General features: G+C 34.6%; 1 protein-coding gene across 1 annotated transcript in view; it reads right to left on the bottom strand.

Annotated features, from left to right (window-relative positions):
• The window catches only part of LOC137399792 (axonemal dynein light chain domain-containing protein 1-like), a 53,830-nt gene that overhangs the window by 6,403 nt on the left and 22,580 nt on the right, over positions 1-24,847 (bottom strand). The window contains exons 12-23 of the mRNA XM_068086017.1: positions 23,800-23,881; positions 21,355-21,534; positions 19,611-19,759; positions 10,476-10,595; positions 10,138-10,231; positions 8,893-9,083; positions 7,311-7,407; positions 7,055-7,178; positions 4,852-4,893; positions 3,962-4,053; positions 1,712-1,849; positions 718-933 (exon numbers count right to left, since the gene is read on the bottom strand). Coding sequence (XP_067942118.1) covers positions 718-933; positions 1,712-1,849; positions 3,962-4,053; positions 4,852-4,893; positions 7,055-7,178; positions 7,311-7,407; positions 8,893-9,083; positions 10,138-10,231; positions 10,476-10,595; positions 19,611-19,759; positions 21,355-21,534; positions 23,800-23,881 — 1,525 coding nt within the window. The remainder of the gene's footprint in view (positions 1-717; positions 934-1,711; positions 1,850-3,961; positions 4,054-4,851; positions 4,894-7,054; positions 7,179-7,310; positions 7,408-8,892; positions 9,084-10,137; positions 10,232-10,475; positions 10,596-19,610; positions 19,760-21,354; positions 21,535-23,799; positions 23,882-24,847) is intronic.

The raw sequence follows: 24,847 nt of genomic DNA, 5'->3' as shown, positions 1-24,847 counted from the left end.
TCAAGCACAGTCCCAAAATGCATTAAGCTCAATAGCCAATGTATTACTGTATAATTATTACTTGAAAGTTCTCTTCTGAGTTGCTTAAAGCAAAATAGGAAAGACTGAAGCGTGGAAGATGCTTAAAATAGAGCGTGTGAGGTGATGTCTTGCGCATCATTCGCGATTGCCGTTTCTATCTTTACAAGCATAAAACATTCAAAGAAATTTGCGAGTGACACAACTCGATTGATTCGCCATTTCTATTTTCGATGACTTGCGAATGACACAAACTTGCTGACTAACCGCCCCAAGGAATCATGGGAATTATGTACCCAGTAAAAGTTTGGTGTTTGTAAATAGACTCATTGATGGGCAAACTTTTTACTGTTAGTTGCCGGATACACTGTTATTGCCAAAGCTAAAAGGTTCATCTATGTTCCACAATTAAAAAGATTTAATTATAAAACCAAACTGTAGAATTTCACTATGAAACACCTGTTGTAAAGAAATTATTACAATATGAGTTATCCTACCATGTTTATGTTTTCATCAAGAGTAGACAACTCTTACATTTAATAAGTACATTATGTTCATGTCTTAGGATTAACATGCGTTTTTGGTTGAATACAAAATTAAAGAAAAACAATTTTATATCGCTCTCGTAATAATCCAAGCCATCCTCTCCTTCTGTGTAATACAACAACAGCTGCGACAATAGAATAAGAATTCCCCTACCTCATCAGGACTCGGCTCTGGAAGCAAAGCGGGTCTTGTGTTGTCGTCCCTTCCAATCACCTCTATTTGACTCAAGTTCTCTTCCTCTTTCAACACCGAAACAGGACGCACGCCTCCGCGTGACGGCGGCCGAGAACCAGTTGGTGAAGCAGCTGAAGAGTCAGGCCCGGAACCGGGCATAGGGGTTTGACCAGCGGAGGCAGTTCTGGCACTTTCCTGTAGTCAACCAGAAAACGTGGCTCACAGTGGCACTGTACCTTTGTGACAGCAACGTATACATCAAGGTAACTTTAAGGTTTACTGATTTGCTTTCAAGAATTTACATTTGGATGTCAAAAATTTACATTGAGTCTCATTATAATTCCATGTTGTTAAAGCTCATAAGCTGGTTGAGGATGTTCTACCCAATCACCATCAAGATTCTAAAAAATTCGCTGTTTTCTTCCATATAACGTGCTGCCTACCCCAGGTTAGTTGGTGTAATTTTGTGCTAACTGTTGTATGATCTAGCTAGCTTGAGAGCCTGGTCGTATACTGTGCAGGGGCTCAACTGATAAATAGTTCTCACAAGTTGCTTTGTGTGTGCTACAATTCTTATCAACAAACAAGTCAAATATATATAAATCTACACATGAATAAATCTATACACGTATAAATTGATATATAAATATAGAAATTTATATATAAATCTATAAATCTATATATAAATATTTATACACATATTTTTTATATATAGTTACATGTACGCATGGTAAGTATACTTGTATAGTATAATGTATACTTATACACCCATATACATCATCACATATCATTAGCCTTCACACATTGTAATGTAAGAAGGCACTTGAAGCCACTAAATTTTATTGCTATTAACAGTTCAAGTAGCTGCGAGGTTTATTGCAAAAACTTAGTGCGACCATTGAGCAACGTTTTTCATTACCGAGGCAGCATTCATTGGTTGAATAGAGAACAGGGTAAAAAAGATTCAACTAACTGGTTTAGGCTGGGAAGGAGGAATTGGGGACATAGTTGCTGCTAAAGGTGATGCCTTTTCTTTCTCGCCATCCTCAATAGTAGCCTCTCTACTCGGGTGGTCTATGACTAGAGTTTCTGGCTCTTCTGCTGGGACAATCTGCAATAAGATGTGAAGCTTAGTTAAATAATTTAAATAAAGTGAACGGATGAACTGAAACTGAGCAATCAACCAATTAGAACGTCTCTGTTAAAATCGGCCATATTGACATCAATGAAGGAATAGAGGTGAAATGCATCCAACACTGAGATAGTCATAAATTATGTTGACTCTTATACCCTCCTACCCTCGCAGTCCAGTGTGAGAGATCATCAGATGAGCTGCTAAAGCACAGGAAATAACTATACACACAATTATTACAAAATGCTGGAAGGCAGTTGATTGGTGCAGTTAGTAAAGTGTCAGTCTACCAAGCTGAATGTCATGAGTGTGAATCCTGTACAATGCAATCTTTTTTTTCAACATTCAACTGATGGCTTCGAACAGACGGACAAACACGTCTCTCATTATAGTAAAGATTATTAATCCATTCTTTGTTGGAAAAAGGTAATAAGCACTTTCCAGTGTTAATATTCTGTCAGGGAAAAATAGATGGAAGTGATTACAGTTTCTTTGCTATTCTGATGAGCTGCAGAAAGTGAAAAAGCTATGTTTAATTCACATTGCTTGGGTACTGCCAATGAAATAAAGAAGATTACCCGATTTTGAACATAACTTCAAAAAAGGGACACACTACCATTCTATACACTAACTAATATATATATACAAATCTCAGTGTTTGTCTGTTGGTCATTTATTATCCGTGTGCCCAGTTACAGCGGTGGAGTTATAGGAGCAAAATGTCTGGTTCGCACTGGATTTCAACTTGGAGCCTCCAGGTCTCCATACATGCGCGCTATCCCACTAAGCCTTATAGCTTACATACCATGGTGCACTTGTACACATAGTTATTACATCTGCCAATCATTAATGGCGATTGGTTAAAATATCTATGCTTCACGCTTGAACTAATTTACTAGAAGAAAAGTTTTACTAGAAAGAAACCTTCCAGACTTCCCTAAAATGCTGTAAATGTTACGTATATATAGCGTCAACTTCATTAAATTTACAGACTACACAAAAATATACAAGTACTTTTATTTAAAAGCTAGACAAAATAAATGTTAATTTTTTCGTGCGGAAAGCTATTTTATTACCCGGTATATGCTGGGCATTCCCCTAGTATTTACTATAATAAAGGCCGTGTCTGTCCGTCCGTGTGTCTGAAGCCATACATAAAGGTGGGGAAAAAAGATTCTTTCAACAGAAGTCGAACTCACAACTTTTAGGCCGGTAGACCAGTACTCCATCCCATGCGCAAATCAATTGCCTTCCAACACTTTGGAATAATTTCTTGGTCCACCTGATGATCTCACACGGCACTCAAGACTATCAGCTACTAGCATAAAATAAATTCTAGTAGCACTTTCAAGAGGAATAAGGCTCAATTCTAGGAGCACCTCGGCAAACGCGTCATAAGTGTCCATCAACTGGACACTTATCTTGTGAACTCAACGTAACACAGAAAGTAATATCAATTTTGGTAGCAGTTGAACGTGTTTACTATACCGTTATGTGAAACTGCAACTTTCCAGGAGTTGACTACAAGCCATAAACTAAAGCATGCAACTTGCTAATGTTAACATTTGACAGGCAACATTACAAAGGTTGTCCATCTACGTAGTATTTCCAATGGACAATAATAAGATTCCGTTATTTACACTCGAGTATGTTCCTCAATGCTCATCTAAAAACTGAAAACATGATGAAACTTACATTCATGGTTACAATTTTATCTGAATCTATACAAAGCAGCTTAGAAAGTCGGCAGTAGAAAATCAGCGGTCAATCAGGATTTCTCTATGCTGAAGTGGTTGCTGTGGCAAAGAACACTTGGGCCATTGAATATTTAGTTACAGAGCTCCCTCTGGTAAGAAATTGCAGACTGAACTTTTATTAATGTAAAGTAAACTAAATTAATGTTTGGTTAACGCAAAGTAAACAGTATTATTTTTTGATAATGCAAATAAAATGTATTATTTTTTGTTACTGCAATGTAAACTGTATTATTCTTGGCGAATTCGAAGTATACTACGTGTATATTATTATCGTTAATGACCTTTTGACCTGTAAAATCCGCAATAGCTCTCGTAAATTTGTCTAGAAACTTACCTTGGATGAAGCCACGGCATCTTTTTCAGGTTCTGCTGTATCAGGGAGATTGCTAGCTTCCTCATCCCCTGCTGTACTTGTAGGTGCTTCAGCTACATAATATTACAGCACCATACAAATACAAGCATAAACACTGGTGTATGATGTATAAGCTATAAGACTGGTTACAATCACGGGATAGGAGTGGTCACAGAGAACGTTCTAGAAGGAATTCTCAAATCCTGTTATAGCACACACCTACCTCTTACTCTCGCACCTGTAATAAGTACATGGTTTAGTCATTGTAAGTTATTTCTTTAAAAAAAATAAACAAATCAACGAAACCAAGAGGAAACCTTGAAAATACGCTAGTACTTCTAGCCATTACTAGTCTGTGTCTTTTAAAACATTCTAGATAATCTTACAGGATATGACAACAGCAATGAAGCAAGTGCTGTAATTTGGTAGTAGCGAGCCAAAGAAAAATTAATAACAGTTTTTTTGTCCTAATTTTTTCCCCTGATTCCTTATCTAACAAAATCGAGCTTGAACTAGCCTTAGGTCTCACAAAGACTCACACACGTACCCTACAGCTCAAATTTGGTAAACCAAAACAGAACCAGCAAGGCTCTGCAAATATCTAACTTGTGTTTACATTGTCCATGTGTTTGTTAAATCCTATCTTGCTGGCTAAAGGTAAAATGTACTGAAGTGAGTTATGATATCACGGTGAGTAACGACTAGAAATATTAAATACGAGAAGGAACACAGGCTAGAACAGTGAGCAACTGAAATTTGCGCGTAATAACCACAGCAATGAAAAGTACATAGAAGCTGATAAGGCACAGTCTATAAAAGTAAATGCAACATAAGGAGGTGGGGTAAACCAAACTAGCAATACGCATATTCACCGTGTTTTCTGCTCTCCATGTAGTCTAATACATGGGACGTAGCTACAATCACAGAGGATATATCAGACCTCGTAAGGTAATGTAATACATTCTTTATGAACTTTACTTTGCTATTTCAAAATTTTCGTGAACAAATATGTTTTAGCTAAAAAGTTTACTATGTTTCCAGTTCTTGAAATCTGCGTCTTCAAAAATCTGTTTGAGGATTCTGTTGTGAATACAAATATGTTGATGAGAAGATAACTTGACAAACAATCTAAGTGAGTTCCTATTTAGAATTTAACAGCAGCAACAATGTTAGCCAGAGCACCACTGACAAGCAATTTCCTTTATAAAAACAACAAAATACTGTTCAGAAATGGGTGAATTTAAGGCTTATAAAATCTCTGTAAGTTGAAACAATGAGGGAGTTGTCACCTTTTATAAATGAAAGCACAACTCCAAAACTGATCATAATTCGATGATTCAATTTATGGACTAATTATTAGCAAAAAATTGTGTTTTATAGCGCTTACCATTTATATATGCTTCTCTTCAAGGTTTTTACATAGTCCGTGTATGGAATCATATAAATACTAATAGATGTCCTAATACTAAACGCTAATAGGCTGCGGCACTTATTTAAATTAAAATAATTTAATTAGATTTAAAGTATTTAGGGAGAGATAATGTATGGCAAAATACTGTCATAGAAATAAAATGTAACTTATTAAAAAGTCTGGCAATCACTATGAAACTTGAATATTGCCAGCAATGCCTAGTTTGGAAGACCAGGCATGCAGAAATAGTTCTCTTGTGCTAAACTATTTAAAAAACAGAGCTAGCAGTAACTAAACATTTTACCAGGTTATACTAATGAGTCTTTGGTTTCCATTTCAGTGTTGATTAATTTTCCAAACTATTTTAACTGGTGTTTAAATGAGTCTGATAAGCAAGAAATGAAGTAATGTATATAGCTATATATATAGCTAAATATATACAGTATATATTTATATTCAGCTATATATGTGTATATATATTTGCAACAAAGCAGAGCAGTGAACATGAAATAGGAAAGCAGCGAGTGTACCAGTTTGAACAGGATGGTTAGAATGCCATGTTTGTGCTGACGCCGTAGATATTCTAGAAAGCCTGGCATCACTGTGAAATGGGTATCTATATTTCGAAAAAACTGCAAAATTACAAATAGCAGTACTTAGCATTTAAGTAACGGAATATAGATATCATAATGGAACTATAAAAAGCTTATTCCGTCTAATTGAAGACACTAAAAGCAGCAAATTTTTATTGTAGAGCCAGTATGCGCAGAGGCATGGATTATTTCTAATTATTGCATGAATTCTGTGCAAGACTATAATGAGGGAGTAGATGAAAAGTTCAATTATGAAAAAGAGTTGTTGAAAAAGTTCAATTATAAAAAAGATTGATTGAAAAAGTTGAATTATGAAAGGGATTGATTGAGGAGGTTGAACTATGAAAATGGAGTAGTTGAGAAAGCTCACAGGTCTTCCAATGGCAATAATCGCCATGACTCTTTAATGATATTACTATAATCAACTTCATGATGCAGGAAGAGAAACAGATGTGGTTCGAGCAATGCATGTGCATGTATGTGAAACCATTTCCTTTTCAAAACATATTATGGTGAGTGGAATCCATACACCATTTCAATCATGCACCCATTCCGGTTTTCTCAAAAATGATTCATTTAAACTCATAGCTTTACCTGCCTAATACTTTAATACACACAGCTTAGGCCACACAGATAGTCTAACCCTTAGACCACCCACATAGCTCAACTAGCCCACAGGTCACCCACGTAGCTAAACTAATCCAATGTGTTTTTAAAATTAGCAACCTTAACTGCGTTTATATTGAATTAGCATTAAATGTTGTGATTTGCCGACATACATGTAGTATGTAAGCGCATTTGGCTTTGTACTCAAATAACAAAACGGTTTTCCGATGTCCATTGTAGCGCTCACCTGGTTTTCTGGTAAGCGCTACTAGGTTTCTGGCCTACCTGGTATCATTACTACCAAAATCTTTGGTAGTAGTGAAAGCTACGACCAAAACCTAAATAATATTGAAAACTATAGAGCTACTATAATAAATTTAACACAGGCTACACACATAGCTCAACTAACAAAGGCCAGTACACAGCTAGAGACCAATTCAACTATAGCTGAGACCAATGGCCTACCAGTTCTTGCTTTTGAGAATTGTGACATATCAAACTTTATGTCAAGAGGCTTGTAATCTTTGGACTCATTGGTCAGCTCTGTGATGAGAATCAGTACAGCGTAAATCCAATGATACGCTTCGTACTACAAATAGAGTTATCGTCTCATTCCATTTATCATGAGTCAACGAGCAACTGTATTAAATAGTGAGCATTTCTCCGAAACAATTAAAACAGATACCAAAATATTTATAATTGATATAAAATGTAGATTCACCTTAAGTCCCTGTAAGTCATTGAGCTCTTTCTCTGCCAGATCATCGCCACTAGCAATACGATCTTGCGTCCTCAATCTCACGATGTCTTCACATGACCTACCATACAGGTTTAATGAAGCTATGCAATGTATATGTGTTAACCAACTTCAGTTAAATACGCTACTGATCAGGCTGTAGCTGAGTTCAGGCAATTGTACGTCAACTAGGGTGGACATCTTTCTCCTCCTTTATCTACATCTAGTTTTACAAAAAGGTAGCATCTACTACATAAATAATATAAAAAATCCTACTTTGCCTCTGCCTCAAATCTTAGTGCTTTGCTGATGAGTCATTCTTTAATATCAAGTTATCGCTCATTTTTTATGCAAGTTCGACATAAACAAAATTGTATTGCAGCAAAATAATGTTGGTTGCATTGAGTTAGTCTTGGTCCCGTTAAAGTCCTTTTGAAAATGTTGGCCGTGGTAGCAAGTGACACCATAGCTTGTTGATGAACAGTTCAGCTAGCAAGTGACACCGTAGCTTGTTGATGAACAGTTCAGCTAGCAAGTGACACCGTAGCTTGTTGATGAACAGTTCAGCTAGCAAGTGACACCATAGCTTGTTGATAAACTGTTCAGCTAGCAAGTGACACCGTAGCTTGTTGATGAACTGTTCAGCTAGCAAGTGACACCGTAGCTTGTTGATAAACTGTTCAGCTAGCAAGTGACACCGTAGCTTGTTGATGAACTGTTCAGCTAGCAAGTGACACCATAGCTTGTTGATGAACAGTTCAGCTAGCAAGTGACACCATAGCTTGTTGATAAACTGTTCAGCTAGCAAGTGACACCGTAGCTTGTTGATGAACTGTTCAGCTAGCAAGTGACACCATAGCTTGTTGATGAACTGTTCAGCTAGCAAGTGACACCGTAGCTTGTTGATGAACTGTTCAGCTAGCAAGTGACACCATAGCTTGTTGATGAACTGTTCAGCTAGCAAGTGACACCATAGCTTGTTGATGAACTGTTCAGCTAGCAAGTGACACCGTAGCTTGTTGATGAACTGTTCAGCTAGCAAGTGACACCGTAGCTTGTTGATGAACTGTTCAGCTAGCAAGTGACACCATAGCTTGTTGATAAACAGTTCAAATAATTTCATGTTTCAGAAATCAGTTGTTTTGGATAAAAATTAATTCGCGCTTTTTAAGCTTAGACAGGTATAATAACTCCAATTCAGTGGCACGCTATAATGTAAAATCAAAGTAGATTTGGGTAGAATTATTGGAATCGTCATCCTGATATTAACCACCCTGAATATTTTATTACGAGAGTTTTTCTCACAATATTTGTTGGATTAAATTTCCTTGTTAGACTTAACGTCCTAGTATTAATTAAAATGACCACCTTATCTGTGAACTTGTTCACTACTAATGAGCTATGATTATTGTTGCTTGAGGATTTAAATTTACACTTTAGGAGTTTTCCTCTCTTTGTAAGCACACACTGTCCTATTCACTGCCATTAATTAATTGAGTGCTGCTAAGAACAGCTTTTTATCCAATCAAAACTGACAATGCTTTTAATGTAAGAACATTTGGCTCACTTGTGAATAAGAAGAGAGAACGTGTCAAGTTGCTGAAAAAGAACCTCGGCTTGTTCTACCAAGTCTATGATTGGAGGAGAGTTAACCAGTGACTGCTCTATCGACTGCATAGAAGTTCCGGGTCGGTCTGGAGCAAGCCTCAGAAGAACATGCACCATCCATTTAACCATTTGGGTGTGCAGCTGTACTACCTATAAAATATGACAGCCCTGTCTGTCTAGTCCCAGTAGCTACTCTTCAAATGCATGCGAGTTATCTTATAGCGAAGAGGAACAGGAAACTGTTAGTGAAAGGAAAGATATAAAGCTGACCCTTAACTAACGGTATGCTATGACACATGCGAGAAGTGTCAAACATGTATGTACTACTTGTTAAATACACCAAATCATACATTGCCACTGCAAGGTATAGCAAACATGTTGATCACATTTGCAACGTGTCAAACATGTAGATATCACCGACAAAATATGTCAAAACTCACATAGAGCCGCTAAATATGCATGTATGTCATGTCTTATTTGCTTGAAATTTTAAATCCCTCCATTCTTTACAACACATACACCGACTTACGACAAACTGAGTTAATCCTGACGTAGAGTAGATAGTTAGAAGTTGTAAATCAGAAGTCGATTACTGAGTTCTGGATACTGAAGTGGTTGCTGTTGCAGAATACATTTAGACTCTAGAGTCTATTGATCCAGGGCTGCGCATGGTAAAGATAGAAACCATTTAAATGAGCAATCTTTATTTTTATTTTTGCTCATTGCTACTGCAAACTTTACTTAATTTTCTAATCCAAAGGTTTTTGTTTTATATTCAAACTCAAGTTACACAATTCAGTAGCTTTTCAGACAAAACTAGACTGCATAGTTGATTTTTGACAAGGAGATCAGTTTGGCATTCATTTCGCACCAATAATGGCCCGTTGGAGAGACAAATCTCAACCTGTTATTCAAAAAGCCAGCGGCTCTAGTACTACCGCGAATCATCATTTGATCCCACTTACCAACCACAAGAAAAGCCAGAGTTGAGGGTTGAACTGTGTTGGAGTGAACCAACAAACTTTAACGAAGCTTGAACATTCCGATGTTTACCTTAGGCAAATAAAAAATTTGAAAGTTAACCTAAGATATTTCAGACATCTCTGAAAATCTCAGACATCACTAAGAATCTCAGACATCTCTGAGAATCTCAGACATCTCTGAGAATCCCAGATTAATGTTTCAATGTGGACCAATACTTTACCTGTTCCACATATTTCGAATCTTCACTATCGATTGAGTTGTTTGTAGTAACACTCCACATGTGCGCTTTTCTCATCATCTCGTGAACATCAATTCTGCAAGCATCAAAAGAAAATATGAACTTTATTGAATGCTTCCATCCAGTATAAACTAATTAAAAAACAGCTTCAAATCAACTGATCCAAAGCAGCTTGGTTTGAACTCAATTTTTGTTAAATCAATTGTAATTTCAATAAACAAGTTAAGCCTGCTTTTAACAAACTTGACCTACTCAGTTAACTATGAAACTCTTAACAACCTTCAAATTATGATATGTTACTTAGTATAAAAAAAGCATACGGCTCTTGAATATTTCCTTTCTCTTTTTCATCTTCTGTAGTGACAGACCCAACGCTGTTCATACAATTGTCGAGTGTAATTGTCCAGTCATCAAGCTGCTCCATGAATGACATCCACTCTCTAAGAACATTCATAATGGGGTTAAAACTCAAGGATGATCATATTTTCAGTGACTTTATAAGCCAATGGCAGCAAAAGGATTATTAGAGAGAGAATAAGAAGAGAGCAAGGTATCAGCAGCAGACATTATATTGCAAAGCTCAGAGAGTAAACTAGTTAAAACTGTTATTCGTGTAACAGGTCTGTGCATCTACATATGCAATGCAGATGAATTTTCATCTAGCAGAAGTGCAACTAGGAGGCTGATCCTTTAACCTATCATCAAGACTGTTTTATAGCTGACCTACATTTTATACATTGAGAAGTTGAACCCTGAGGATGTTAGTAAGATATATCAGATAGAATGGGCAATAAGAGTTTAATTAAAGATAAAGACATATTTGTAATAGTAGCGTGAGTGTGAATGATTTAGTAAACTACTTGAAAAGGAAGTAATTATTTAAGTCATTTAAACTAATAAGAAAGCATAAGTGACTATTTATCAATGACCCCAAAAATCCCATCTGCAATGAATTCAGGCTGAAAAACTAACATCGGAAGTACATATATAAAAAAAGTAATTTCAAGAAGAAGTTTGTCTGAAAAAGCAAGTTATTCTCATCTCATATCTCTTTATCCTAAGCTAACAATGAGCGCAAAAAACTTCAATGAAAGCTAAGCCAAGCTTAGTGACCTTAGTTGAGCCTCCAAACCGCCTGCACTATGGCGACGTTCGAGATGGAACCCCTGGTGCTTTGATGGTACGTTGGGAGTTAAGTTTAATGGTTTGTCAATTTTTATTTGTCCTTCCTTTTGCCACCAAGTAGATATGTCCTTACCCGTAAGGACCCTCTGTTTACCTTCTTTAGTGTCCTTGAATTGAGTAGGCTTAGGACCTGGTGCAGAGGAAGTGCAGAATGATAAAGACGGATGTATGAGTACACTCCAGCTTAAAGATAGAAGATAGAATGAGAGAAAGAGGTGAGTGCAAAGAGTTACCAGTGAAGGAGAGAGGCTTAGGAGCGTTGCGGTCAGTTTGAACACGCGTGTCAGCAAATCTCACCCTTCTTTCATCTTCAATAGTAGAGTTTGCTGAGGATAATGAGAAGACGCTGGAAGAGTAGTGATGATGCATGACAGATAATATACTAGACTGAGATCTTATTAGTCAACAGTATATGTTAAAAATATAGACTTGGATGCGTTGAAATTCCTACTGTGTAAAAAGTATCTGTTATTGACCAAGGGTATGTGACTACACAAACCGGAAACTTGGATTTATATTCTATACCTCAATAGACAACAAAGTAGTTACTTGGTTGAGCAGAGAAAGATTCACCGAAGAGTCCAATTATAACATTTGTAGCGTTTCACAAGCATGTCTGTCATACAATTATAGCCTACATACAATTAATACTGATGAAGATCTCAGGGCACATTTTGCGATTATTTTTCATAAAAACACTGTTAATAAAGCCTTTACAATCCGCTACTTCTATATTACAGACCAATCTACATGTAATCATTACAGCCGCCTCCATAATTCCACAATTGTGAGCATGCAAGTCGATGCCTTACAGATACAGTTACACATATAGGTTATCTGAAAGCCCCTTTACTTTTTAGCTTTTTAATCAGGTTTGCACGCTTACAAAAGCGCTTTGAAGAAGAATTTTGTCAAATGTGGATAAATAAAAGATTGCTAATGGTCGCACTTGAAACATGAATTCAGAATACCACAATAACAACAAAAGTGAGTTTCAAGGCCAATTCAACATTTGACTAATAAAAGTTAAGAAAATCACGTGCATCTATCTGGCGTAACTGTGATTACAGCATGTTAATAAACTCATGAATATAATATATCATTTATATAATTCTATGTATGGTTGTTTTTAGAGTCTGGTCATCCACTCAACCTTCTATCTCACAACTAGCTAAACAATAGGACAGAATCGTATTGCAATAGTTTGCAGAGATACTCATTTCTCTCATCTCATATTATGTCATTAACTTTCTTTTTAAACATATTTCAAATCCATTTTATTATCAGAAATTCCTTGTAACAAAAACTATATTGAATGGGTTTGTTTAGATTTACATGTATTTGCCAGCTAAGCCCTCATTTCTCCAAACATTTTTCAGGATTTGGCATGGTAAAAGCTTAAACTGAAGGCATTAGTTTAGCTGAAGCACAGCTTTCGACAAGCATGACCTTGCAACAAAATAGCTAAAATCATAAGATAGTGCTAGAAACTAAAAACATTTAAAGCAGTAAGGTACGGCTACACGTAACGATTTTTTCGTTGATTCTGACCAGTTATTCGGCCAAATTTTACAGAATTGTCAGAGTTGTGCATGCACACCGAAATCGTCGACGAAATGGTTTTAAGTGGCTAAACAACTTATTAGCGAGCACAATTCTAGCAACATTCGCAATTTATATAGTCTGAGGCACATAACGCGACACGCAAGAAAAATACTAACGCAATTTGCCATAGTAAATACGGTGCAATCGACTTGATTGCTCTAAATATCGTAACTTTTTCTACGACATAGATTCTGCTGCTAAATAAAAATTGTTATTATTAAAAAATGAAACGAGTCGTAGCTATAGTGTCTGAACGATAAATAACCAACAATAGCGCAATCTAAGCAGTTGCATCGTATGTACTATGTTAAATTGCACTGATACTTTTATTGTGTGTCGTAATACGTTTCTTGGACTATAACAATTGTGAAAGCTGCTAAAATCGTGCTGGCTAATACTTTGTTTAGCCAATTAAAAGCATTTCGGTGTGCATGCACAGCTCTGACAATTCTGTGAATTTCGACCGAATAATTCGGTGTTTTTTGTTCATTTCGTGATTTCGGTCAGAACCAACAAAAGAATTGTTACGTGTGGCCGTACCTTTACTCTGCCGCTTTAATGAAGTGCGTTGGAAGGACAGTTTAGCGGATTAAAGCATAACTACCGACAAACCATTTCGTGGAGTCTTTGGATTTCCAGGTCGTATCAGAACACAGGTCCGATGTGTCTACTCCAAAACTACAGACACTGGAGATATCCAGAAAAAACATTTATTGTTCAATTTTGAATATCGAGTTTTTCAATAAAATTTATAGAAAATCTGCCTTCTCAGTTTTGCACAAAAATGCTTGGTATTATGTTGCAACATCTTCAATTGTAGTAAAATATTCAACCTAAAATATGCAATAAGTTATATAATCAGATTTTATAAGTTTTAATGTTGTTTTACTTATCATTGGTTAAGTTTAACATGTTAACCCTTTCGCAGGTGAGTTTTTGAGCCTATTTCAGCTCGTCTTGGGTGAATTAATTTTTCAAAAATATGAAAATTTTGAAACTTTATTGAAATGGTATTTTTTTGCTACACTATGGTTGTATGCTAGGTTTGTAACATATAACAAGGCATTGTACAAACAGTTTTACACCCTTTTCTGCCTATTTGAGCTATTTAAACTACCCTTACACATGTAAATTTTTAAGAAATTTGAAAAATTTGATTGTTGTTGCGATAATGTTATATTGTTGAATAATACATATTCTGTATTTATGTTACAAATAAAGCATTTTACAAGTAGAACCACACTTTGTAATGCATATTAGCACCTGTTTAGACTTAGTCCATAGCACATATCCATAGTCCATACAGTCTATTTGTGGTCTATAGTCCATATTGTCTAATTGTGATAAGTGACAACAGAAGCATCGTCATCACTAGACTCATCACTTATATCAAAATCCATTAGATTGACATCAGAAAAAATTTGAGTCATTGTCTGAGTCATCAACTATAGAATCTGCCAAAACAAACTGGGCCTTTCGAGTTGATCTAGCAGGTCGTTGGGAAGATGAAGCCATGATTATAAAATGTTTTTTGTGTTCTCAAAAGATCAATGCTTGGATCTCACTAAGTAAAAAAGCACAAAGAAAGGGCATCGACAACGATCGTAAAGCATAAAAATCATTTCGAGGGGAAAAAGGCTTAGTATCTTACGGAGTAAAAAAAACATATCGATATTGATAACGATCGCCCAAAACGAGTTGAAATGAAAAGATACATGTCTAAAATGTAGTTATTCAAGTTCTCACATGTGTTCTTTTACTTTAAAAGTATTTAATTTGATAGAAAAACGAACACAGACCAATAGCAAGTTCTTTTGTTCACATAAAAGCATAAAATTCGATTTGGGGGAAAAGGCTTAGTATCTTACTGAGTAAAAAAACTTGAAGGACGTTTAATAACGATCGCCCCAAAACAAGTTGAAATGAGAAGATACATGTCTAAATTGTAGTTATTCAAGTCGTCACATGTGTTCTTTTACTTTATAAAGTATTTAATTGAATAGAAAAATGAACACAGACTAGTAGTAAGTCTTAATACGTAGAGCGTACGATATCGACATTATGTCACACTACCCACTAGGATCGATATCGCAAAACGACATTAATGTCGCACCACCTGTAAAAGGGTTAAGTAGATATCTATAACTAATTAAGTTAATATGTTAAGTAGATATCTATAACTAATTAAGTTAATATGTTAAGTAGATATCTATAACTAATTAAGTTAATATGTTAAGTAGATATCTATAACTAATTAAGTTAATATGTTAAGTAGATATCTATAACTAATTAAGTTAATATGTTAAATAAATATCTGTAAAAAAGTTTTAACACTAAAAACCTGTGGCAGCAATTGTTGTCCTCAAAAGGCTCCAGGTTTCGTTACAACAGCATTGCGTTTCTGACATAAAAATTGAAAAGAATTATTGCTTGGAGAAAACAATAAAATATATTAACCTTATTATTGATATTATCAGCTTTCGCGAGCCCTGAAGCGCCGTCAAACACTTGAGCTAAATTTTATTCTTAAATAAACAACTCGTGTGCATTGTGCATGCAACTTGCTGAACGAGAACAACTTGATCTCGTGTTCTTTGAAATTCAAATCATTTGAGGCTCATAATGATTCCTCTTTTCATGAAATAGAACACAAGCTATCATGAAATGGAACACATGCTAGCACTACAAGTGAGGTGATGTGAACCATGAAGTGATGTAAATTCATTTTCTTTTCAAAAAAGGGTAATATCTACTTCTACAAAAAAAGAGACGGAATTAGCTGAGTTTCATATAATAAGTAGATAATCAGCAGCTCTGAAAGCTATGGGTATACTACAAGACCTTAACTGATGCTATACTAGGAGAAATATGAGAGGCAAGCCTATTCTCTCTTCTAAAGATGCTAGAAGTCTAAAGATTGTAGAAGTCTACAGATGCTAGAAGTCTAAATATGCTAGAAGTTTAAATATGCTAGAAGTCTAAATATGCTAGAAGTCTAAATATGCTAGAAGTCCAAATATGCTAGAAGTCTAAATATGCTAGAAGTCTAAATATGCTAGAAGTCTAAATATGCTAGAAGTCTAAATATGCTAGAAATTTAAATATGCTAGAAGTCTAAATATGCTAGAAGTCTAAATATGCTAAAAGTCTACAGATGCTAGAAGTCTAAAGAAGCTACAAGTCTAAAGATTGTAGAAGTCTACAGATGCTAGAAGTCTAAAGATGATACAAGTCTAAAGATTGTAGAAGTCTACAGATGCTAGAAGTCTAAAGATGATACAAGTCTAAAGATTGTAGAAGTCTACAGATGCTAGAAGTCTAAAGGTGATACAAGTCTAAAGATTGTAGAAGTCTACAGATGCTAGAAGTCTAAAGATGATACAAGTCTAAAGATTGTAGAAGTCTACAGATGCTAGAGGGTTAAATATGCTCGCAGTCTTAAGATGACCATAAATTAAAAAGCAGAAAGAATATGAGTTTGGTTAGCAGAAGAAATGGTTATGAAGGAAACGAATTTGTTATTCACAGCTGAACATTAGAGTAGGAAAGAAGATTCTAGAAGTAATAACCTGACTGTTGTATCCAACATCTCATCCCTGTAACCGTGCAATGCAAAGACATAAAGAGTGCACAGGAAATACATAGCAACAAATACATATGCATGCTGTTGACATAGATAATATTTACAAAATAGAATATAACGGAGTAATATTTGAATGAACACGTCTATAATAGATATATACAGAGATGGAACAGGAAGAATATGATGCAGACAACACAGAGTATGTAATAAAAACTGACAGCGCGGCGTCAAAGACAGCCTTCATGTACTTTAATACCTCGCAATTATCATACGCAAAAGTTATGCCAACACAGAAAAACATAAGGAGTGCTTTGGCTACTAACATAAATGGAGGTTGGCTTACTATGGCTGTAAACAATCTCTACCGCTGTATGTTACTGCATAACAATGTTATTATCACAAAACCAGGCTGCACCAGACAAAATTGCAAGCGATCTTACTAATTAGTAGATATAAAGTTTTAGGAACGCATAATATTATAGTAAAGCATAAACCCACTTTCTCCTTGGCATATTCACATGTTACACATTGTAAACTAATAATATGCTACATGTCCGCCATCACTGATAAATGATGTCATTAGACATTTGGATACCATGAGTACGCTGACCAACTTCGCAATCTAAATTAGGCGAAACATGAATGAATTGAACTAATTTGCTACAGTATGATAAGTATATACGTACTTCCTTCTACGATACACCAAACATAGAAGTAGAAGGCGAGATTGCAAGAATGCAAGACAAACGGATAAACCGACAGATGCAACATATAGACACAAGTGGATCTACTGCATGCGATAAACAATAGTGCCATAACTGGCAAATACAAACGTCTAGAAACATTAAGAAGAGAAGATGTGGCAATACCTTTCCAGCTCATCCAGGGAGCCCGTGTCAAACTCCAAAACGCTAAATATTGAGCACAGATTATAGTAAACACTAAAGTACAGTAAACAAACTACATTGGCTGACCATATTGTGATCGACAAGCCTTTTTGGTAAAAAACTTTTTTTTAGAGAAAACTACATATTTTATAAAAGATGGCCTGTCACTGATGTAAACAAATCAATCAAATATTCAAACAAAAAAATATAATCTATGCAAGATTGCGCAATATCAAGTTATAAAAAAAGAAAAAAAACACTTCAAATTTATATTTACTATTTGTGAGCAAAGAAAAAGTATACACTGTTTTCAAAAAGAAAAACGTGCAAGCTCATTAAATTGATGCTCTTTAAATAAAATGGGTTCATTAAATATTTTTATTTCAAACAGCTGTGTGATAATCTTAACATAGAAAAATGAATAAAATTTGACAAATGGTATTTGTGAACAGAATAATGAAGTTAAAATGTATTTCATGACACTTTTAATAAGAAACTGAGTGTTAATTTACTATTTGCAGAATGCTGCCATAACAAAGATCAGCCAGAGTGTCACTATGATTACTATAAACTGTGGTATGAGCTGAGACAGCAAGAAGTGAAAAAGAAACTCTGAATTAAAATCACCTCAGCTCACGAATTTGTTGACAGACAGCATCAATTTTAAGCCAATTCTTTTTTGGCGTGTAAAACAATTCCTAACATAGGATGCCCAAAACTTCTCAAAACAGCTTTTTAAAAAAATAAACAGTTGGTAGAAAGTAAAAATAAAGTTCATAAATATTAAAACAATTGTCGTATGTCGAAAATTTCTTTGGGTCTAAAGCTTACTATTTACTTATATTATACAGATGCTAGAAGTCTAAAGATGCTACAAGTCTAAAGATTGTAGAAGTCTACAGAAGTCTATATCTCATATTATATATCTCATATTATATATCTCATATTATATAGCTCATATTATATATCTCATATTATATATCTCATATTATATATCTCATATTATATATCTCATATTATATATCTCATATTATATATCTCATATTCTATATCTCATATTATATATCTCATATTATATATCTCATATTATATATCTCATAATATATATCTCATATCATGTATCTCATATCATGTATCTCATATCATATATCTCATATTATATACCTCATATTATATATCTCATATTATATATCTCATATTATATATCTCATATTATATATCTCATATTATATATCTCATATTATATATCTCATATTATATATCTCATATTATATATCTCATATTCTATATCTCATATTATATATCTCATATTATATATCTCGTATTATATATCTCGTAATTATATATCTCATAATTATATATCTCATATCATATATCTCATAATTATGTGCAAAAATATGGAGCCGCCGCATAGTAGTACACACACTTGAACTTCAGGACTCAATAAGCCTAATATAATCAACTTAAATATAACAAACTTATATATCATGTTGATCTTCAAAATATACTTTTTTCAGTGACCCTGTTGTATAGCCCGCGAGTTAAAACTTTAATCCTAAATACATGATACTTTCACTCACTGAGACATCAAAAAAGTTAATTGGTGGTAATTATTTCTCTCAAGCCATTGAAGTTACCTCAAATGTTTGATATTTCTACTTCTCTAGTAATATAAATTCAGCCATTTTTGATAGTTTAAGCATCTATTCCTCAAAACAGCATTTAGCAAAAATATTTACATGTAACAGTGATTAGCAGCGTAACAAACAGAGTATTGCTTTCAAAGACTAGGGATTAAGAAAAACAGATAAAGGAGATTTTAAGCGTTAAAATTAGACTAAGTTTTTGTATTCTTATCCTTTTAAAGACAAATTACAACTGGTTATATGTATTTCTGAAATATTAAATTATAGTAGGGGGTTCCATACATTTGCTCATGATTGTATGTTAGAAAATATGTATGTGGAGATAATCGTGTGCATAAGTTTCACTGTTCCATTGGTGAGAGTTTAATCACCAACAGTGTGCTGTTAAAATAATACATTTGTTTCTACAGGAATAAAAATCTCTAAGCTTGGAAATTGTAGAACCTAACCGAAGTGTCGATATTATAGGCTCATACGTTACCCGTCAAAGGAAGGTACAAGAAGGTGTAAACCAGAAACCAGAACCAAGATGAAGAAAGGTCCACTGACCTTTGAGGCAGGTTTTGCCCAGTATGAATGATTCCAGTGAGCTTGTTCTCCCATACCTCTAAGTTTGTGTTCAGCTGAATTATGTACTTGGCTATACCATTTTCACCGGTAACCCTGTTGCTGTACTGTTGGCACATGTCCCTGAGAGTCTGCAAATATCAAATTAACAAAGCTTTAGGATATCGGCAGCTGACTGTATATGTTCATTCAGCTAGTTTGGGGCAAGAGAAATATCAAAGAACAAAGGCTATTCAAATACTCAAACGATCAGACTTGAGATAGTAAACTATTTAGAAAACCTACTCAAGAAAATTATGTTTGTTTGTCATCCAACCTATATGTTAGGTTAATAGGGGTTAATTAGGTTAATCTACTGTACAGTTATACCTTGAAGGTACCATCTACTGTACAGTTATACCTTGAAGGTACCATCTACTGTACAGTTATACCTTGAATGTACCATCTACTGTACAGATATGCCTTGAAGGTACCAGCTACTGTACAGTTATACCTTGAAGGTATCATCTACTGTACAGTTATACCTTGAAGGTACCATCTACTGTACAGTTATACCTTGAAGGTATCATCTACTGTACAGTTATACCTTGAAGGTATCATCTACTGTACAGTTATACCTTGAAGGTATCATCTACTGTACAGTTATACCTTGAAGGTACCATCTACTGTACAGTTATACCTTGAAGGCACCATCTACTGTACAGTTATACCTTGAAGGTATCATCTACTGTACAGTTATACCTTGAAGGTACCATCTACTGTACAGTTATACCTTGAAGGTACCATCTACTGTACAGTTATACCTTGAGGTACCATCTACTGTACAGTTATACCTTGAAGGTATCATCTATTGTACAGTTATACCTTGAAGATTATGTTATATTTTCTGGCAAAAACTGTTCATCAAATCATAATACCAAAATACCTTAGACAATCAGATCAACAACCTAACACTGTTTGGTATAAAACTATAAAATATTAAATGGTATTAAATATAGTGACATCAACATCGGAGATAAACCATAACACAGGGTTAGTTGTCATATTATATCTATCTGCTTATGAAACTCTGATCTTCTTGTAATCTCACTTTATACAGCACTGAAGAAACAATGTAGGTAGTTATTAAAATCCTTCATAAAAGATTGCTGTGTATAGAACTTGAACTTGTAACATTTAGCTTGGGATACCAAAACTTTACCAATTGCGCTAACCCAGATTTCGCGCAACAACCATTACTATAACAACTGTTACTATAACAAGAGTGATGTTCCGTGACGTTAAAACTCTTGTACCTGAGAGAAGAGTTATAAGAGAAGGCTGTCAGAGCTCCATGTGTTGTCTACAGTTCATTTAATGTTAAAAAGCAGACCCACTTCATTCAATGCTGGATTACGTTGGCAATCTTAGAACTTTCTTTGTCAATATAAATGCACCACGATATATCTGATCAGAAACTCAAGAATGCGCCTTCCCATGCGTTATGTACAATGCTGTCAGTGAACATGTTCATAGGTTGTTGTCATGGAAGCAGTCTAGGAGTTTGTGTTGAAAATAAAGGAAATCTTGAGCAATGCTACTGCTATTGTGTACTAAATCTGCATGTCTCTCCCTGAACTACATGAAGATGCTTGCTAAGACAGACGTGTCAGTGTAAGAATAGTAGTGTATAGTAGTAAACATTTTAAGTATTACAGAGTAAATCAAGTTATGTAGGTCATCAAACCTTATTAAGTTTGATCATCACTCTGTAGTCATTAGGGTACTCATCCTGGCGCCGATGTCTATTGAAGACTTCCACTCCGCACTCGGTCCACCCTGATATCTCATGCTCTATGGAGGTCAGGGCATCATTATTTGTGAGCAATACGCTGCCGCTAAACTTGTCCAACTCTGTTTGCAGCAGCTGTGGCCAAATAAGGAAAGATTACATGCATGAGGGCATCAATAATCAGACAGCCATAGAAAAACCAAAAAACCATTAATAATGCATATCAATCAATAAACCACTAATAGTACATATCACTCAATAAACCACTAATAGTATATATCACTCAATAAACCACTAATAGTACATATCACTCAATAAACCACTAATAGTACATATCACTCAATAAACCACTAATAGTGCATATAACTCAATAAACCACTAATAGTACATATCACTCAATAAACCACTAATAGTATATATCACTTAATAAACCACTAATAGTACATATCACTCAATAAACCACTAATAGTATATATCACTTAATAAACCACTAATAGTATATATCACTCAATAAACCACTAATAGTACATATCACTCAATAAACCAAGTCATTTATGATCAATATGTGCTGCCAATTTGATAAAAATTTCAGTTAGTGAGAATAATTTTATCTACAGAATACTAGAATGTCAACTCTAACTATCACCTCATCACAGGTTGTGAAATTTGAGCACATATTGTACTCTATATTCGATTTAATTTCATGCATACGACTTTCAAAGTTTCTCAAAACACTGCAGGCTTGTAAATAAACTGAAGAGTTTGGGAGGAAGTAAAATAAAAATGTAAAGAATAGAAAAATATATGAATTAAAATAGTCTAAGCTTATTCTTGTCTAAGTGAGAGTGAGCTCTCTCATCTATGTACAGTGTACATCAACACTCCTGCCTGTGACACTACATGTTACCAAGGCTACACTTCCTTTTTGATATACTGTGAAACCTCTAATTGAACACCATGGCATTCTATTTTTTAACCCTTCATCTGTAGTGATGGTCAATTGGAGGTGGCGTTCAATTAAAGGTTTCAAAGTTTTTATGGTAATGTAACAACAAAGACTTTCTTTTTCTTATTTATTTGGTGATTGAGCTTTTTACATTTAGTGTTTTACATTGTACTTTTACTCAAGTTTTGGACAGTTAATAAAAGTAGCATGTTTTGATATAATGATAATGATTCTGCTATAAAACACAAATCTTTGAACAGATTTCCTTTATATGTACAGGTTTGACTGTAATATAGAAACCTGGAAAGCGTTGAAAGATTTTGTAACATGAAGCAGCAGATGAATATAAAATATAATCAGTTAATGAAGCTAAATAAGGAGAAACTCTCAAATAAAAGCTTATGAAGTGTACAATGAATGACAAGATAGAGAGAAAATATACCACCACTAATTTTCTTGTATTTTCATGCATTTCAGGACCAGTACGCTGATAGCTTTAAGATAAATAATCAATACAGGGAGACAATATCCATACACAGAGAGCGTGTGCTTCCGTATTTAAGGTACTCGTACAGTACTGTACATATAGGAGCATCAGTAGAGGAGTGCATGGCATTATTTACCACATATATTTATATCTATGATTTGACTGTATCAGCAGCAGCAGACAAATACGATACTAACAGATAAACATTTATGTCTTCTTAACTGTCTATAATATACAGTCTTGTGTAAAGATATAGAACCAGCCTACAATAATTTAGTATTTCAGAAATACATATAACCAGTTGTAATTTGTTTTTATATTAGATTTTGTATTCCTCTCTTTTTAATGCTCAGTATTTCTTCTGTTTTTCTTAAGCCTAGTCTTTAAAAGCAATACTTTGGCTGTTATGTCACTAAGCAGTGTTAAATGTTAATATTTTTACTAAAAGCTTTTTTGAAAAATGAATGCTTAAACTTTTAAAAATGACTAAATTTATACTGCTTGAGAAGTAGAAACGTCAAACATTTGAGAAAACTTCAATGGCTTGAGAGAAAAAATTAATACCAATTAATTTTTGCTGATGTTTCGTTAATATAGAGCAGATCTCATAGAGTTAGAGTCGTAAAAAATTATAAGTATTTAAATTTTAATTTACAGACAAACCAAACCCATCACAGAAAAAAGAAAGATTTTAAGATTAAAATGATATATAACTATGATATATTTAAGTTGATTATATGGGGCTTATTTAGTCCTAAAGTTTAAGTGTATAAAAATGATAGGGTGGCTCTATACATTGGCACATAACTGTATTACAATATAGTATATTATGCAAATGTAGAGTATATCCTACGAGCTCCAGGTAAGCATAATAAAATTAGTCTTACAAAAAAGATTAGCTGTGAATAATCACCAAGAGCAAACAACTTACAACCAACTAGTCTCGAATGGTTACAAGTTTACTTACTGATGACCATTCTTTTATATCCGAGTGAATCTCCTTGGCTTTCTCTGCGCTCGGACTTTTTACAAAGGCACCTTCTTTGCTTCTAAAATCCAATAACAACACTCATAAAATACTAACTTCGAATTAACATAAACTCTTCTAAAACTAACATCTATTTCACTAAGGATCCCTGTCTATCTCACAAAGATAGACTAGGATCTTTCTTAGTAACTGTTTGTGACATGAACTAAATCTGGTAAATGCTGAAACAGAGCAGCGTAATTTTATCATTAACATTTAAATATAGTTACAGAATCTCTAAAGATCACAGAGAAAAATCTTGCTCGGTGCACTGTAAATGGTCAATACTAAAGGTTGTGGGCGGACTATTTTTACAGGAACACTAAATAGTTACAATAAAACCGAAGTAGTGTTCAATCATCAGATTCATGGTCGGACATGTTTTATGACCTCACTTCATAACTTAAAAGCACCTCTCGTTATCCAAACCAGCATCAATAAACTGTAACATAACATGTAGCAACACTGCTAGAAAACTTATAATTGACGTCAGCAGAAGCACAGGGACACACCAACCACCGCAGACAAGAGAAGAACTCTAGAATATTTATACGAACATATCAGATACTGCCTCGCGTTATAAAGCACATCAAACTGATGAACAACTGTTTAAGTTGACTGCTACTAAATTATCACAATTTTAAAAGCGATAATAATGTGAACAATGATTTAAGATGGTGACAGTTGAAATCATGCTGCCTATATATATACATCGGAATCTAATTGTTCCAGAGAATCCTCAAAGAATTGGTGATTTGTTCAACAGAAAACACTGATATTTGGAGAATGGTTGTTTTGAAGAAACTGGACTGGCTAATAAACAGTACTTTTATAGCATACTATCTCCATGCATCAGTTACTGCTATCGGTGTCTCTGCTGAGTCTCACCACAGGCAATGATAATAAACTGATAATAATGAAATATGACATAGAGACGGAATAACAGTAGGCTCATGGATTGCAGGGGCCATCCTATAACTCATAAACT

Source organism: Watersipora subatra, chromosome 7 (assembly GCF_963576615.1).
Source record: "Watersipora subatra chromosome 7, tzWatSuba1.1, whole genome shotgun sequence".
Lineage (NCBI taxonomy): Eukaryota > Metazoa > Bryozoa > Gymnolaemata > Cheilostomatida > Watersiporidae > Watersipora > Watersipora subatra.
This window is presented reverse-complemented; position numbering and strand designations above follow the sequence as displayed.